Here is a 15,211-nt window from a genome sequence, read left to right on the forward strand (position 1 = left end):
ACTACCAAACATGCATAGAAAAATGAAGGCAGATTAAGACCATATGGCCTATCCAGTCTGCCCATCCATACCATCTATTATCCATTCCTTGCCCTTAGAGATCCTATGTACTTCTAAGCTTTTTGAATTCATATATGGTGTTTGTCTCCACCCCCACCCCCACCCCCACCGCGAGTCTGTCCCATGAATTCACCATGCTTGCCATGAAGAAGTATTTCCTTAGGTTATGCCTTAGTCTGTCCCCTTTCACCTTCGTCCTATGCTCTCTCATGCCATCCTATGCTCTTTCCACAGAAGTATTTAAACGTATCTTCCCTCTCCCCTCCCCCCCTTTTTCTTCCAAAGTATACTTATTGAGATCTTTAAGTAAAAGGTAAAAGATCATTGATTTGATATACTGCGTTTCTCTGGTACAAACAAAGCCGTTTACTGTCTGTACCCATATACTTTATAACAAAGACTACTGACCATTTTAGTAGCCAACCAGTTTATATCTTTTTGAAGATGCGGTCTCCAGAATTGTACACAGTACTCTAAATGAGGTTTCACCAGAGACTTCTACAGAGGATGTTTTTTTGATCTGGGAGGGAAGGTCTAATATTCACTTCCACCCAACATACCAGAGCCTTATAAGTGAAATAAAGAGTTTGAACTGAGAGTGATTTATGATATTACTATCTCTAGATACCAAGAACAAGGATCATGTGGCAGTGGAGTGCATATGGAAATATACCAAAGTAAAGCTATGAAGGATGAAAAAGATTTGAAAAGGTGTCGAGCATTTGCCTTGCAGACAAAACCCCTACACACTTACTTTGTATTTATTGGGGACATCCATCTTATTGTGCAGAAATTTAGCTAAATGCATTATGGTCATGGCAGCAGGACATCGAAGGAACCTTACACCATTCTTCTATGAAAAGACATGAAATGAATGTATTAATTGTAAAAACAAAGCAAGCAGAGCATATAACATAGTGCTATGTCCTACAAACAATCTAAAATGGAGAGAGAGGCATCCTTCCTAAAACACTGAATCTCCCAGTACATGCCTGTATCAGTCTAAGATCCTTCACATATAGATGCTCTAGTCTGGAAGAAATCATCTCCTCATTTGTTGTAGACATGCCAAAAACTAGTATTTCAGTACACAGAGTTCCATATCTCCCATACTACCCTAATATATGGGGGCTTCAGGGCTCCAGGAACCACTCCCGATGACCTCTTTTCTGTAAATGTCTGCACCAGAAAGTTGGTCTTTTCCATGTGGAAACCTGAACTAAAAAGTGGCACTTCACAAGATCTCTACTAAGACTTCCCCAGCCTATCCTGGTGATCTCGGAGCCTGCTGGAATTTTTAGGATATCCACGATGGGCCAGCATACTAAACCATATTATTTTCTAGGGCAATGGTTTACTTTTGATTTGCCACACTAATCTTAATCCCGATACAGTACAGGTTTTAATGCAGAAAAAAATGGGCAGTAAAACCATTGCACTAAAGGGCAGGATGGTCAGTGAGCAAATGGCTTGAAACCCTGCCAAATCAGGATTTGTTCTCAGTGTAAAAAAAAACACACAGAATTTTGGCATGGTTTTTTACTTTCCCTTTAGCACAGAATCTTTACTTTAGTTTCATGAAGAAGTAAAGATCCTACACAGGAATGGCAAGGTCATCTGAAGAGAAGTGCAACACTTCAGAGGACTTGTAGCCCAAGGGGGCCTAGTAACCACCCCAACCCTAAGGCTATCTGGTCCAGGCACCCCAAGTCAGAAAGGTGCTTGACCAGGGAGCCTTCTTGCTGCTGAATCCTCCTGGACCAATAATACTTACCTAGTCTGGAGAAGCATCCAGCAGCAGCCATCTTGGAAAAAGGAGTGCCTGACCCCAAATGGTGCTTGATGGCACATCATTAGGGATCAGTCTGTCAAATAAAACAATTTTATTTGGCAAACTAACTCCTAGCTGTGCATTAGAATGTGCTGTTAGGGGTCAGGTGCTGCCCTTTTCCAAGATATCAGGAAGAGAAGGATGCAAATTTATATCTTCTTGGACCTGACTGGTCTGGAGGGGTTCTGGTCCAGAAGGATGGAGGCTCTCTGGTTCAGGGCCTCCCTTACCCAGGGTGCCCTGAATCAGATAGCCTCATGGATGGGGCCAGAGACGTCTGGGGCCCACTGGGCCACCTTGTATGTGGAGTGGGATGCAGGGTTTGTTTTGTTTCCCCTCCAATGTCTCACTTTCCTGTCTGTGATCCTACTACTACTACTACTATTTAACATTTCTAGAGCGCTACAAAGTGTACGCAGCGCTGTACAAACACAGAAAGAAAGATCCAAGCCCCATTCACGCATTGACGCTCAGAGAACTTACTCCCAGGGCAACAAACTGAAAATTACCATGAGAACGTGTGCTGGGTTTTTTTCTCAGTGTATACTTTTAAATGCCATAGTAATTTGCATGCCATTAGTTTACTGCATCAAGAGTAAAAGATTTTTGAGAAAGCATTGAAACATAGTGCACTGTTCTCATATTTGTCATTACATCAGTCTCTGCATGAGCAAGAGAGAAAATTTGCCATATTCTAGGTCTCCAATGTATACAAATTTATCTCATGCATACTATTTGTGAATATCTTGAAAACTCCAGTAACTGTAGATCACAAAGGTGGACAGAAAGCCCCATACTACACACTAGAGAAACTTTGTCCATGGCTCTTCTCATCACTTTTACCCTCACCTTTTCCTTCTTCATTTCTCCATTTTCAATGGATTCTTTGTTTTCTTCCCTGTGAAAAAAAAAAAAAAAGAAACGATTAAGATGGCCTGGCATTCTATCTAATTGGATACTGCATGTCTGGACACAGGGAGTCTAGCTAGATCCTACACACCAATAAAACAAGCTACCTCTTCTTGTAAATCAGCAAGAGGCACACTGAAACGGGCATGTGAATCCTCTGATCCTTGAAATATAAGCAGCCTCCCTCGTTATCACAAAGTTTCCTCCATGAATAAAAAAAAAGAATGTGTCCAGGCTTTCTTATAATGAAGAGACTTAGGGGGTAATTTTAGAACTGGCCGCATATGTGGTTACGACTAGTAAAAAGCAACAATTTTAGAAGGGAAAGTACTTTCCTTTTTCAAATCGCAGCTTACTTGTGCAACCAACGATGTCAGCACAAGAATTTTGGCTATTTTAGAGCAGGTGTAAATACACGTTTCTCACTAAGAATATCAAAAGATGAGGCAGTTCAGAAGAAGGTGAGAAAGACGGAGAAGTGACATCACACGGAATGGCTGCATGAAGGCTTAGCTCCGTGCAAGCTATTGCAGAAAAATGACAACTACAGAGTAATCCAGAGCCATCTTACTATATAAGTGGCTGCCCTACCACTATTTGTGGAGGAGAAGCAGATGGTGATGTCCCAGGGACAATGGGCTATTGACTTGACAAGGTTTGCTTACAGCGGTTTATCAAAGGGGCTCCGCATGGCAAGTCAGACCATAGAGGTCGGCGGAGCGGATAGGCCTCAATCTGTTGAGCAACCCTCTAGAGGCCCTGAGGAGGGCATACAGAATGGTGAAGCAGAAATACAACCTTTGACCGAAATTTACATGTGGCTTCAGGAAATAAAAATGGATTTCAAGGCAATGCGAACAGAACTAACCATATTGGGAGCGCGGATTTATGTGGAGACATTAGTGAACTGAGCCACAGGCTCAAGGAAGCAAAATTGTGACTGGATGAGTATGCAGTTAGTATTGAGATGCTGGACAAAAATATGCAAGGGAAACAGCTACAAAATCAACTATTTCAAGATAAATTGGAGGACTTGGAAAACAGAAGTAGGCGCCACAGCTTACGCTTCTGGGGCATACCGGAGACGCCAGTATATACAGACAGTGAAGCAGTGGTCCAGCAAATAGTGAGCTCGCTCTTATCAGATAATAAGGCAAAGCTTAATCCTGCCACGGTGAAACTGGAAAGAGTTCATAGAGCGCTGGGCTCTACTAGAAATAAAATCTGAAGGATATTATATTATTGCGTGCTTTTATGATTATCAACTTAAAGAGCGAGTGCTGCGTGCCGCTCGTCAATTGGAGAAATTTTGTTGTGTTGAAGTCTACCAAGATTTGGCTGCGGCAATGCTCCAAAGATGATCGGAATTACGTCCTCTTACAGCATTTCTGCAAGAGCACAATATATGCTATAAGTGGTGGCATCCCTTTGCTTTGGTGTTTTATAAGGATGGCAAAATACATCAAGTTCAGTCTGTTGCTGAAGCCAAGTAGATTTTACCATAAGGTCAACCTATAGGGTCCTCTAGTCAACCAAACTGATCATCACTGTGACAGTATGGGCAACCGAAGTGGCAACGGGTGGCAAATGGAAATAAGCGCTTCCAACAGCAACAATCTGACAGCCACCTGTCACCACAGCCTACATGAAGACCTGACTGTATAGATGGGAAAGTATATACTACTGTTAAATGAAGAAGTGGGACTGAGGGAGGCTAATTGAATATGAGTTCATAATCTTGTTATACATAAGTAGATTACTGTGTACAAATTTTGCTTGAATGTTTATGATTGCAGTAGTGAGCACTCTTCCTCTGAAGTTACGATTTGCTCCTAAATGGAGGAGATAAAGTATAAGCTTGGGAGGGAGAGGGGAGGGGGAGATTTGGTGGTTATGGGGGCAATCAGATATGGCATGGGGAGGGGAATGGGAATAAGGCACGGGTCCTCGCCTATAGTGCAAGTGAGGTGCTATACAGAACATGGGGTGTACCTTACTAACTTTTAATGTGCGGGGACTAAATTCCCCAAGAAAATGAGGAATGCTTTTTCAGGAACTAACTAGATTAAGAGTGGATATTGCATTAATCCAGGAGACGCACCTGAGACCAGAGCATGAGCGATTTTGTAGGCATAAGAAATACTCAAAAATATTTTATGCGTCAAATACCTTCCAGATGAAGATTAAGGGAGTGTTGATAGCCCTTGGAGAGACTAAAACATGGCAAATTCATAATGTAATTAGGGATCCAGGAGGGCAATATTTGTTGTTAGTGTTGCTTATAGATAATGCTATATATACGATAGTGAATGTCTATGCACCACAAGTAGACTACAAAGCCTATTTAGATAGGTTACATCAGGTTCTATTAAAGCATGCAGAGGGTACATTGCTATTGAGGGGAAGACTTTAATCTCACCCTGAACAGATCATTGGATAATTTGACTAAGGAATTTACCTATTCCCAACTAGAGAGGGATATTTTGGCAATTAGCACTTCCACAATTACTGTTGACAACAAGTGATACCCTATCCAAACCCATAGAACTTGAAGAAGTTAAATGGGGCCATTGGTGAGCTGCGCAATGGAACATTCCAGTCCCAGACGGATTCACCAACAAATCCGAGAGATTTTGGCTCCTTTGTTGGTAGATCTGTTTAATTCCTTTGATAGTACAATGGAATGGCCTGAAACGTGGCGACTGGCAATAATTACATTGTTGCTAAAACCCAGGAAAGATCCTCAGAGCTGTGGTTCCTATTGACCCATATCACTGCTTAATACAGATTACAAATTATTTACCAAGATTTTGGCAGCACGCATGCAGCGGGTATTGCCTACTCTAATTCATGAGGACCAAGCAGGTTTTATCAGGGGCCGACAAACTACTGATAATATTAGAAAGGCCTTACGTATAGTTTATTGTGTACATGAAGAGAGGGTGCCCATGTTGCTGTTATGACTAGACACTAAGAAGACGTCTGACCGCGTCCAGTGATCATTTATGTTCTCAGTATTGGACAACTTTGGTTTCCAAGGTAGATTTTTAAGCTGGTTGCACCTTATCTACCGAAATCCTCAAACATGCCCACCTTGTTGGGCAGACTAGATGGACCGTGAAGATCTGACCTTTACTATGTTACTTTCCACTTTTCAAAGTGTATGTGCAAACTTCAAATTCCACCCTTGAGAATGCCCATTTTATAGATGTACAAAAGAACATACCAAGTGATTGCAAACTCGAATACATCATCACCATGGAAACGTACCCCAAGGATCACCGGTTTCACTGACCCTTTTCAACCTAATGATGACACCTCTAGCCAAATCACTATCCAAGGCCTTAATCCCTACATCTATGCTAATGACGTTACGATCTACATTCCGTTCAAACATGACCCATCAGAAATCACAAATGAAATCAATTTCTGCCTTTATGAAGAGATTCACCGAAGGCGGTGTAAAGCAGGTACAGTTTAACATAAAACTTAGAATTTTGTTAATAGCATAACATAAAATAACCAAGAATAAACTAAATACAATAAATGAGGTAAACTTGAAATCAGTACATTGAAACCTAATAATAGAAATACCATGAAACAGTATCAAAAATATACACATTTAACAGCACTGGAATTCAAATACCAGAGATATAATACAATGTTAGCATAATACTAATGATACACCTAATAAGCATACATTAGGATATTCAGCTAACATAGATAAGATGCTAAAGATGTAAACTGCTTTGGGCTGTACCACAGAAGGTAGTAAAATCAATAATCTCATAAACAATCAAGAAGATGTCTATAAAATCATGAATGGTGTGAAACAGATTAATATGGAGGAGTCTAGGGCCATTCCATAAAACAAACAGGTAGCTAATTTAAAACAAATAAGAGAAAGCAGACTTATTTAACAAATAGTTATCACTGAGGAAGGGCCAGGAATAAGACTTCAGAAAACAAACACAAATAAGAATGTAAGTCTGGCATATCTCAAAGGATTTTTAGAAGACTTTGTTCATGTGTTATATCTACAACTAAACATTTCAGCAATAGCCAATACGGAGACCATTTCTTGATGCCATAAGTAACCAGGGCCACATTAATCATCCATGGGGCAGCTGTTGGCTTTGCCACTCCTGCGCTCAGAAACAGGAATTCATGTCAGAAAGGTGGGCCTGGAAGAGCCATCAGTAGCATGGATCAATGGCAGCTCCACACTTTTTATCCCTGGGAAGCAGCTCTACCAGGGGAAGGGAAGAGAGATGCTGGACCAGAGTGGGCCCTATGCGCAGGACCACTTTTACTTATGGGCCCCCTGTTAAGCTGCCACTTTTGCCCGTAGGTAAAAGTGGCCTTTTATGTCACCTGTCTCTGTTACAAGAAAATACTTTTCCAACCTTTGCATTTGAGATTTAAAACTCCCACTTTTATTGTCAATGTTTTGTTCTTAGAAAATAATCACATCTTGCATGAAAAGGTTAAAGAGGCTTGGCTATACCTAACACATAACAAGACTTGCCTGGTTCCTTCATAGAACTCTATGGATAAACTGACTATGTCATCATCCTTGAGCATGACCTTCTCCTGATCTGTCAGATCCCCACGGGAGTCAGTGGGGTCACCAAGCACTGAAGAACAAGTCAAAACATCACAAGGTGAGAAACAGGAACAACATTTTCAATCAAAATAGTGAATGAAAAAGGTAACATGAAAAGTATCCTACAGACACCTACCATCTGGCAGCGGGTAAGCTGAGTAGAACTTGTGTCTCCTTTTCATTTCATCTGACCAAAAAAAAAAAAAAAATCCAGTCTAAGCAGAATTGAAAGAGGACTCTGACAAAGAAATGAGTAGGAACTGTGTAGGGGGGATGTAGCTTATGTACCTTTAAAAAGTCCTGGCACTAGTTTATATACAATATCCTGTAAGGTTTTGTCTGATCTGAAAGAAAGGAATAGTCCATAATTAAGAACAATGCAAGAAAAAATAAAAACTCTTTCAAGGAGCCCAGCAGGGTCCTGAAAGTTTTTCATTCTCATACAAGATACAAATAATCTTAAGCATCTGCAATTGATCTTTATTTTTTATCTACTTTGTTATATATTTGTGTCATTTGGAGTGCTTTTTCATAGGTGTTCGATCATCATCAGCAGAAATTAATACTCTATATTCAGTCTGGCGCTGTTAACAGAATTTTATGTTTGTTTTGTACCAATTGAGACGCAGCCCATGAAACAGAAATCACCTTTCAATGGGCCTGGGTCTTCTTGTTGGTTGTTTCTTTTAAAGCCAAAATGTACCTTGATCCTTGTTTGCATCAGTATAACAAAGGCATATTTCACTTTCTTGGTGATTTTTTCCTTAGCTTTAAAAGGGTAAAAAAAGGATGATGGGCAGAGCCGCAACTGACCTGATACTGAGAAGGGGTCTGGTTTTGTGAACTTGGGCATCACACATAGGGCAGAACTTGTTGGCTTCCAAGTAGGGGACTATACAGGTCTTACAAACTGAGAGAAGAAAAAAAAGCTGTGTTATAAAACAAGGCAACACAACTCCCACAGCTAGTGATTTAAATGTAAGAAGTATGAAAGTACCTGCAGTGTGGTTGTGTCTGAGAAGAGAGGGGCAGGAGGGTAATATTTACTAGAGGACCAATATTAAAAGGAAGTTATATGTTCACTGAGCACTGTTTGAACATATAACTTGTTAATGGGTTTTCTGCTGCTATATGGATAGTGTAAGGATAAAAATCCATCACAGCCCAATGCTATCCATATTTGGGGCAGAGCCAGGGTGGACTTTCAAATGATCTTGATAGCAGGGATTTTCAGTTATACATTTAGATATGTAGGTTTAAACTAAAAGGCCAATATTTAAAAAAAATTGAGCTCCTAAGTTTATACCCTGTTTTCAGCTGAAAATTCATCTTACTTTAGGAGCTTAAAAGTTAAACTTATAAATTTAGGCCTGCCATTCATTTGCCTAAACTTGTGAGCCTAGTGCTGAAAATCAGTTCTAAGTCTATAATCTTATTCCCCACCCTAAATCACCCATGTAGCCACCTAATTTTAATGCTCCTAAATTTAGGAATTCAGTAAACGTTTGAGTATAAATGTAGGCACACAGCCCTCGAATGTTCAAAGAAGCCAGTTTAGGAGCGTAAATCCTTTGAATATCAGGCCCTAAATGTATAGTGTTGGTGCAGTGGCCTTATGATATCAAAGTGACAATATAAGTATTAACTTAAGAGCTGATGCCAGCATTAAAATTAACATGCTTGCTACCCCTAATAATGGACCACTAAATATTCATAGGCACATAAGTGAGCATATCAAGCAAGGTCCATTACAGTCAGTTGAAGGCAGGACTGGCCAGATTTCCCGACTTAAAATTCTTCAAATAAGGTGCCTTATGCCAGGAAATCAATCTGTCATAATAGGACCAATCCCCTACAGTTGTCAGTACAATTAAGTCAAAGCTGAGAAACTGTTATGAAGAAAATCAATAAGGATTACAAGGTCCATCCAGCCTCTGCCTAGTATACTTCCTGAAGCAGTGTCACAGCCCCAGCCTTTTTTGCTAGTAGGATCATCAGTACTTATCCAAGGCATTCTTGAATTTTGTTTATTTTTGCTCCCCCCCCCCCCCCTTCTCCCCTACAGAAATATCCTGATGTTCCTCCTATGCCTACCACCTAACCCCATAATTCAGGGGTTCTCAACCCAGTCCTCGGGACACACCTAGCTAGTCAAGTTTTCAGGATACCCACAATGAATATGCATGAGATAAATTTGCATACCATGGATGTAGGGCATGTACATCTATCTAATACATAGTCATTGTGGGTAACCTGAAAACCTGACTGGCTAGGTGTATCCCAAGGATTGGATTGAGAACCCCTGCCCTAATTCTATAGTCTTAACACCTAAATGTAAACACCATTTGCAGGCTAAGATTATAGAATATTTAGCACTTCCATGTGTGAATGTAACATTCATGTGCATAAATGCCGGTTGGGCACTAAGCAGTGTTCTACAAGCTTAAAACATAACCTGCGCAACACAGGCAAATCCAACACTTACACGTGTAATTTATAGACTACTATAAGTTACGTGTCAAAGTGCAGCATTTACGCACTAACATATAAGCCTGCCTTTTATATAGTGTAAGTGATAGCATTCGTTTTCATTTTCTCATCCATCTCTCACACAGTTGTCTAATGTAATATCATCAATGTGCCTCACCACTTCACTACTAGACCCTTTTCCCTCTTCTTGGATTAAGATCAATAGGCACGGGCTTCTTCCACTGATCTTGCATATGGTTAACCTTAGTCTTTCCTCTGGTCTAGACCCATCACTGTGGAAAAAGGCAGTTGTTAAACCTATTCTTAAAAATTCTAGATCCTTAACTCCTTGAACATTACTGAACTATCTCCAACCTTAATGTTCTCTCCAAAATTACAGAAAAAGTTGTTTTTGATCAGTTGCTCCAGTCTACGGATTGTTCTTCATCCAAGACAAATAGGATTTTGTGCAATGCAAAGCACTGAAACCACAGTGACAGCTTTGAATAGTGAATTCCATTCATTCTTTGAATCTAGGATGGGTGTCCTTCTTGTGTCTCTCGACCTCTCTGCGGCTTTCGACTTAGAGGATCACTCTCTTCTTTTGTCTCGTCATTAATTTGGCATTTCAGGTACTGTTCTTAATTGGTTCTTTTCTTTTCTCTCTGATAGAAGTTTCTCGGTTTTTACTGCATCCTCTACCTCCACTCCTAGACCTTTGCATTCTGATGTTTCCCAGGACTCTATGCTTTCCCCACTCTTAATCATTTTATGCAATACTTTCCTTAGTCGTTTGGCCCTTCTTATCCAGGACCAGAACATCACATTTTTTATGTATATGGACAACATCCTCTTGATTTTCCCAGTCTTGCCCTCGACCCCAGATCTATCATGTTTGCAATCTTGTCTTCATGCCCTGTCAAACTGGCTGTGTCATTATAAGTTGGTCCTTAATCCCTCTAAGACAACGGCATGTTGGGTGACTGGCCTACTTACTGCCTCATCCATCCCACTCAACCTTTTAAACATCTCGGTCACCCTTATGAACACTTTTCATTATCTTGGAGCAGTTTTACATTCCAAGGTTTCTTCTGGCTTCAACGAATCTGATCAGAAAGTATTTTGATTTCCCTGCTCTTCACACACTCATTCACACTTTTGTTATTATCCATATAGATTATGGTAACACTGCTTACTGTGGGATTCCTTCCTATATTTTAGAGGTGTGTGGTAGCCGTGTTAGTCCACTCTTAAGGTTATCAATAGAAATCAAACAAAATAAAACATGGAAAAGAAAATAAGACGATACCTTTTTTATTGGACATAACTTAATACAAGAAATGTATTAAGTTATGTCCAATAAAAAAGGTATCATCTTATTTTCTTTTCCATGTTTTATTTTGTTTGATTCCTATTTTTTGCCATCTCCAAATTCTTCATAACTCTGCTGCTCGCTTTCTATGTCACTCTAAACGTTGGGATCAGGCCTCCCCACTCCCCACTGTCCGTTATAGATGTTGGTTTAAGGTTCTGTGTCTGGCTCACAAATCGTTACACTTAGGTTCCCCTCTATATCTCTCTTCTGTCACAATTCTCTATGTTTCCTCGGGTTCGCTGTGTTCCCTAGATGCCTATCATTTGGTTCTCCCGTCACCTAAAAACGCCCATTATGAGTCTACCTGTCATTCAGCTTATTTTTTTTTTAGCACTCTTTCTCTGGATAAATTTGCCCCTTTATCTAAGGTCTGAATTATCTTTTCCCAAATTCAAATTCTTCCTCAAAGCTCACTTCTTCGAATTGCCATTCAGTATTCAATTAAATTTGACCACAGGTGGACCTGCGACACCTCAGCAACTGAGATGAGAAAATAGGATTTAGTTTTAGCTTCAGTTTTAATGTTAGTTTTGGTATGTATGCTGTGTAATAAGCCTACTCTGTTTATTGTGATGTTCCTTTCCTTTATAATTTCTTTTCTTGGATTGTAAACCACTGAGACCTGTATCAGAATTGATGGGCTATCAAATACATAATAAACATAAATGTCAGGCAAATGCCAACTTACGCTCTATTCTATAATGGAATCTGAGTGCCCAGGTGCCATCATAGAATTTGTGCTCAGCGTCCTGCATTTTAACACCCAAATTTAGGTGACCTTTATACAATTGCCCCCTTAGAGTCTTATGCAGTGACATCTTATTCATCTAGAGCATTCTTTCAAATGAAAAAGAATTGCTTCTTGTACTGTTTATACCTTTTGCGTATATCAAGGTTTCTATCATATCCCCTGTATTTATTGTTCTCCGGAGTATACATATTTATGTCCTCAAGTCTCATCTCAAATGAGCCTGTCTCTGAACTTCCTCCACCCTGCCTGTATTCATGCAGAGATACAGCCTCCAGGACAAAGCACAGAATTATAGATGAGGTCTCACCAATGTCTTACACAAAGACATCATCATGTCCTTTTTTTCTATTGGTTATGCCTTTCCCTAGCATTCCTGAAGCTCTGGTCACCACTTTGTTGTACTTGTCTTGCTATATATATATTTTTTTTTAATTTTTAGAAGTCTTTATTGAACATTATTAATTCTGAACATAGCGTAACTAACACATTCACAATACAATTTTGCACATAGCTATGTGCCAGATACATAACAAAGAATACACATTTAAGTTTGCCATGCATAATCAAATACAAAATATACTTCAACTTTTTAATTGTGTTTTATACAGTGGGGGAAATAAGTATTTGATCCCTTGCTGATTTTGTAAGTTTGCCCACTGACAAAGACATGAGCAGCCCATAATTGAAGGGTAGGTTATTGGTAACAGTGAGAGATAGCACATCACAAATTAAATCCGGAAAATCACATTGTGGAAAGTATATGAATTTATTTGCATTCTGCAGAGGGAAATAAGTATTTAATCCCTCTGGCAAACAAGACCTAATACTTGGTGGCAAAACCCTTGTTGGCAAGCACAGCGGTCAGACGTCTTCTGTAGTTGATGATGAGGTTTGCACACATGTCAGGAGGAATTTTGGTCCACTCCTCTTTGCAGATCATCTCTAAATCATTAAGAGTTCTGGGCTGTCGCTTGGCAACTCGCAGCTTCAGCTCCCTCCATAAGTTTTCAATGGGATTAAGGTCTGGTGACTGGCTAGGCCACTCCATGACCCTAATGTGCTTCTTCCTGAGCCACTCCTTTGTTGCCTTGGCTGTATGTTTTGGGTCATTGTCGTGCTGGAAGACCCAGCCACGACCCATTTTTAAGGCCCTGGCGGAGGGAAGGAGGTTGTCACTCAGAATTGTACGGTACATGGCCCCATCCATTCTCCCATTGATGCGGTGAAGTAGTCCTGTGCCCTTAGCAGAGAAACACCCCCAAAACATAACATTTCCACCTCCATGCTTGACAGTGGGGACGGTGTTCTTTGGGTCATAGGCAGCATTTCTCTTCCTCCAAACACGGCGAGTTGAGTTCATGCCAAAGAGCTCAATTTTTGTCTCATCTGACCACAGCACCTTCTCCCAATCACTCTCGGCATCATCCAGGTGTTCACTGGCAAACTTCAGACGGGCCGTCACATGTGCCTTCCAGAGCAGGGGGACCTTGCGGGCACTGCAGGATTGCAATCCGTTATGTCGTAATGTGTTACCAATGGTTTTCGTGGTGACAGTGGTCCCAGCTGCCTTGAGATCATTGACAAGTTCCCCCCTTGTAGTTGTAGGCTGATTTCTAACCTTCCTCATGATCAAGGATACCCCACGAGGTGAGATTTTGCGTGGAGCCCCAGATCTTTGTCGATTGACAGTCATTTTGTACTTCCTCCATTTTCTTACTATGGCACCAACAGTTGTCTCCTTCTCGCCCAGCGTCTTACTGATGGTTTTGTAGCCCATTCCAGCCTTGTGCAGGTGTATGATCTTGTCCCTGACATCCTTAGACAGCTCCTTGCTCTTGGCCATTTTGTAGAGGTTAGAGTCTGACTGATTCACTGAGTCTGTGGACAGGTGTCTTTCATACAGGTGACCATTGCCGACAGCTGTCTGTCATGCAGGTAACGAGTTGATTTGGAGCATCTACCTGGTCTGTAGGGGCCAGATCTCTTACTGGTTGGTGGGGGATCAAATACTTATTTCCCTCTGCAGAATGCAAATAAATTCATATACTTTCCACAATGTGATTTTCCGGATTTAATTTGTGATGTGCTATCTCTCACTGTTACCAATAACCTACCCTTCAATTATGGGCTGCTCATGTCTTTGTCAGTGGGCAAACTTACAAAATCAGCAAGGGATCAAATACTTATTTCCCCCACTGTAAGTGACCTCCCATTTCCTACCTATCGACCTCCCCTCTTCCCCCCTCCAGTTCCACCCCCCCCTAAACCCTCCCCCCCCTCCCCCTTCCCCCAGTGCTATTTCTGGTCCTTCACACTCATAAACTACGTTCTCTCTTTTTTTTTTTTTCTTCCCCTAGTTAACTGCATTTACAAAGAACTGCCATGTTGAGTGCCACTGACTTGTCCGGTGTTTTCGTGCGGCTATGAGCCTTTCCATTTCACACACATACTTTAATTTCTTTTGCCATCTTGTAATTGGGGGGACTGTTTTTTGTTTCCAGTGCAACGCTATTGTCACTCTGGCTACTGCTGTCACCTGTAGCAGCAACTGCTGTTTACAAGATGTCAGTCCTCTCACCGGTGCAGAGAAAAGAAACACCTCAGGGACCCAAGGTATCAAACATCCCAGCCAGCTCTGGAGCCTATCTTGCACTGCCTTCCAGAATGCCTTAACTTTAAGGCAACGCCACCATATGTGCCCCATGGTTCCCCTTAGGCCGCATCCCCTCCAGCACAGTCCCGTAGTCGTCGGGTATATTCGCTGAAGTCGATCCGGGGTAAGGTACCACCTATATAAGACCTTTACTGCGTTTTCTTTGAGCGGTACATGTATAGAGACACCCGTCACCCTTTTTTCTATACTCTCCTATTCTACTTCCTCTATGGTCCTACCCAACTCTTTTTCCCACGCCCGCCTATGGCTACTATGTCCTGGAGCCTGTGCCGCGACACATCTACAGTGGGGGAAATAAGTATTTGATCCCTTGCTGATTTTGTAAGTTTGCCCACTGACAAAGACATGAGCAGCCCATAATTGAAGGGTAGGTTATTGGTAACAGTGAGAGATAGCACATCACAAATTAAATCCGGAAAATCACATTGTGGAAAGTATATGAATTTATTTGCATTCTGCAGAGGGAAATAAGTATTTGATCCCCCACCAACCAGTAAGAGATCTGGCCCCTACAGACCAGGTAGATGCTCCAAATC

General features: G+C 41.1%; 1 protein-coding gene across 3 annotated transcripts in view; it reads right to left on the reverse strand.

The window, feature by feature from the left end:
• PCGF2 (polycomb group ring finger 2) overlaps window positions 1–15,211 on the reverse strand; it is a 75,020-nt gene that overhangs the window by 17,123 nt on the left and 42,686 nt on the right. For 2 of the 3 annotated variants that reach the window (XM_030221554.1, XM_030221555.1), the window contains exons 3-8: window positions 8,220–8,316; window positions 7,695–7,750; window positions 7,543–7,593; window positions 7,329–7,437; window positions 2,741–2,789; window positions 815–913 (exon numbers count right to left, since the gene is read on the reverse strand). In XM_030221554.1, the coding sequence (XP_030077414.1) occupies window positions 815–913; window positions 2,741–2,789; window positions 7,329–7,437; window positions 7,543–7,593; window positions 7,695–7,750; window positions 8,220–8,316 (461 nt within the window). The remainder of the gene's footprint in view (window positions 1–814; window positions 914–2,740; window positions 2,790–7,328; window positions 7,438–7,542; window positions 7,594–7,694; window positions 7,751–8,219; window positions 8,317–15,211) is intronic. The other variant, XM_030221556.1, reaches the window with a different exon arrangement.

This window comes from Microcaecilia unicolor, chromosome 12, assembly GCF_901765095.1.
Source record: "Microcaecilia unicolor chromosome 12, aMicUni1.1, whole genome shotgun sequence".
In the NCBI taxonomy this organism is placed as follows: domain Eukaryota; kingdom Metazoa; phylum Chordata; class Amphibia; order Gymnophiona; family Siphonopidae; genus Microcaecilia; species Microcaecilia unicolor.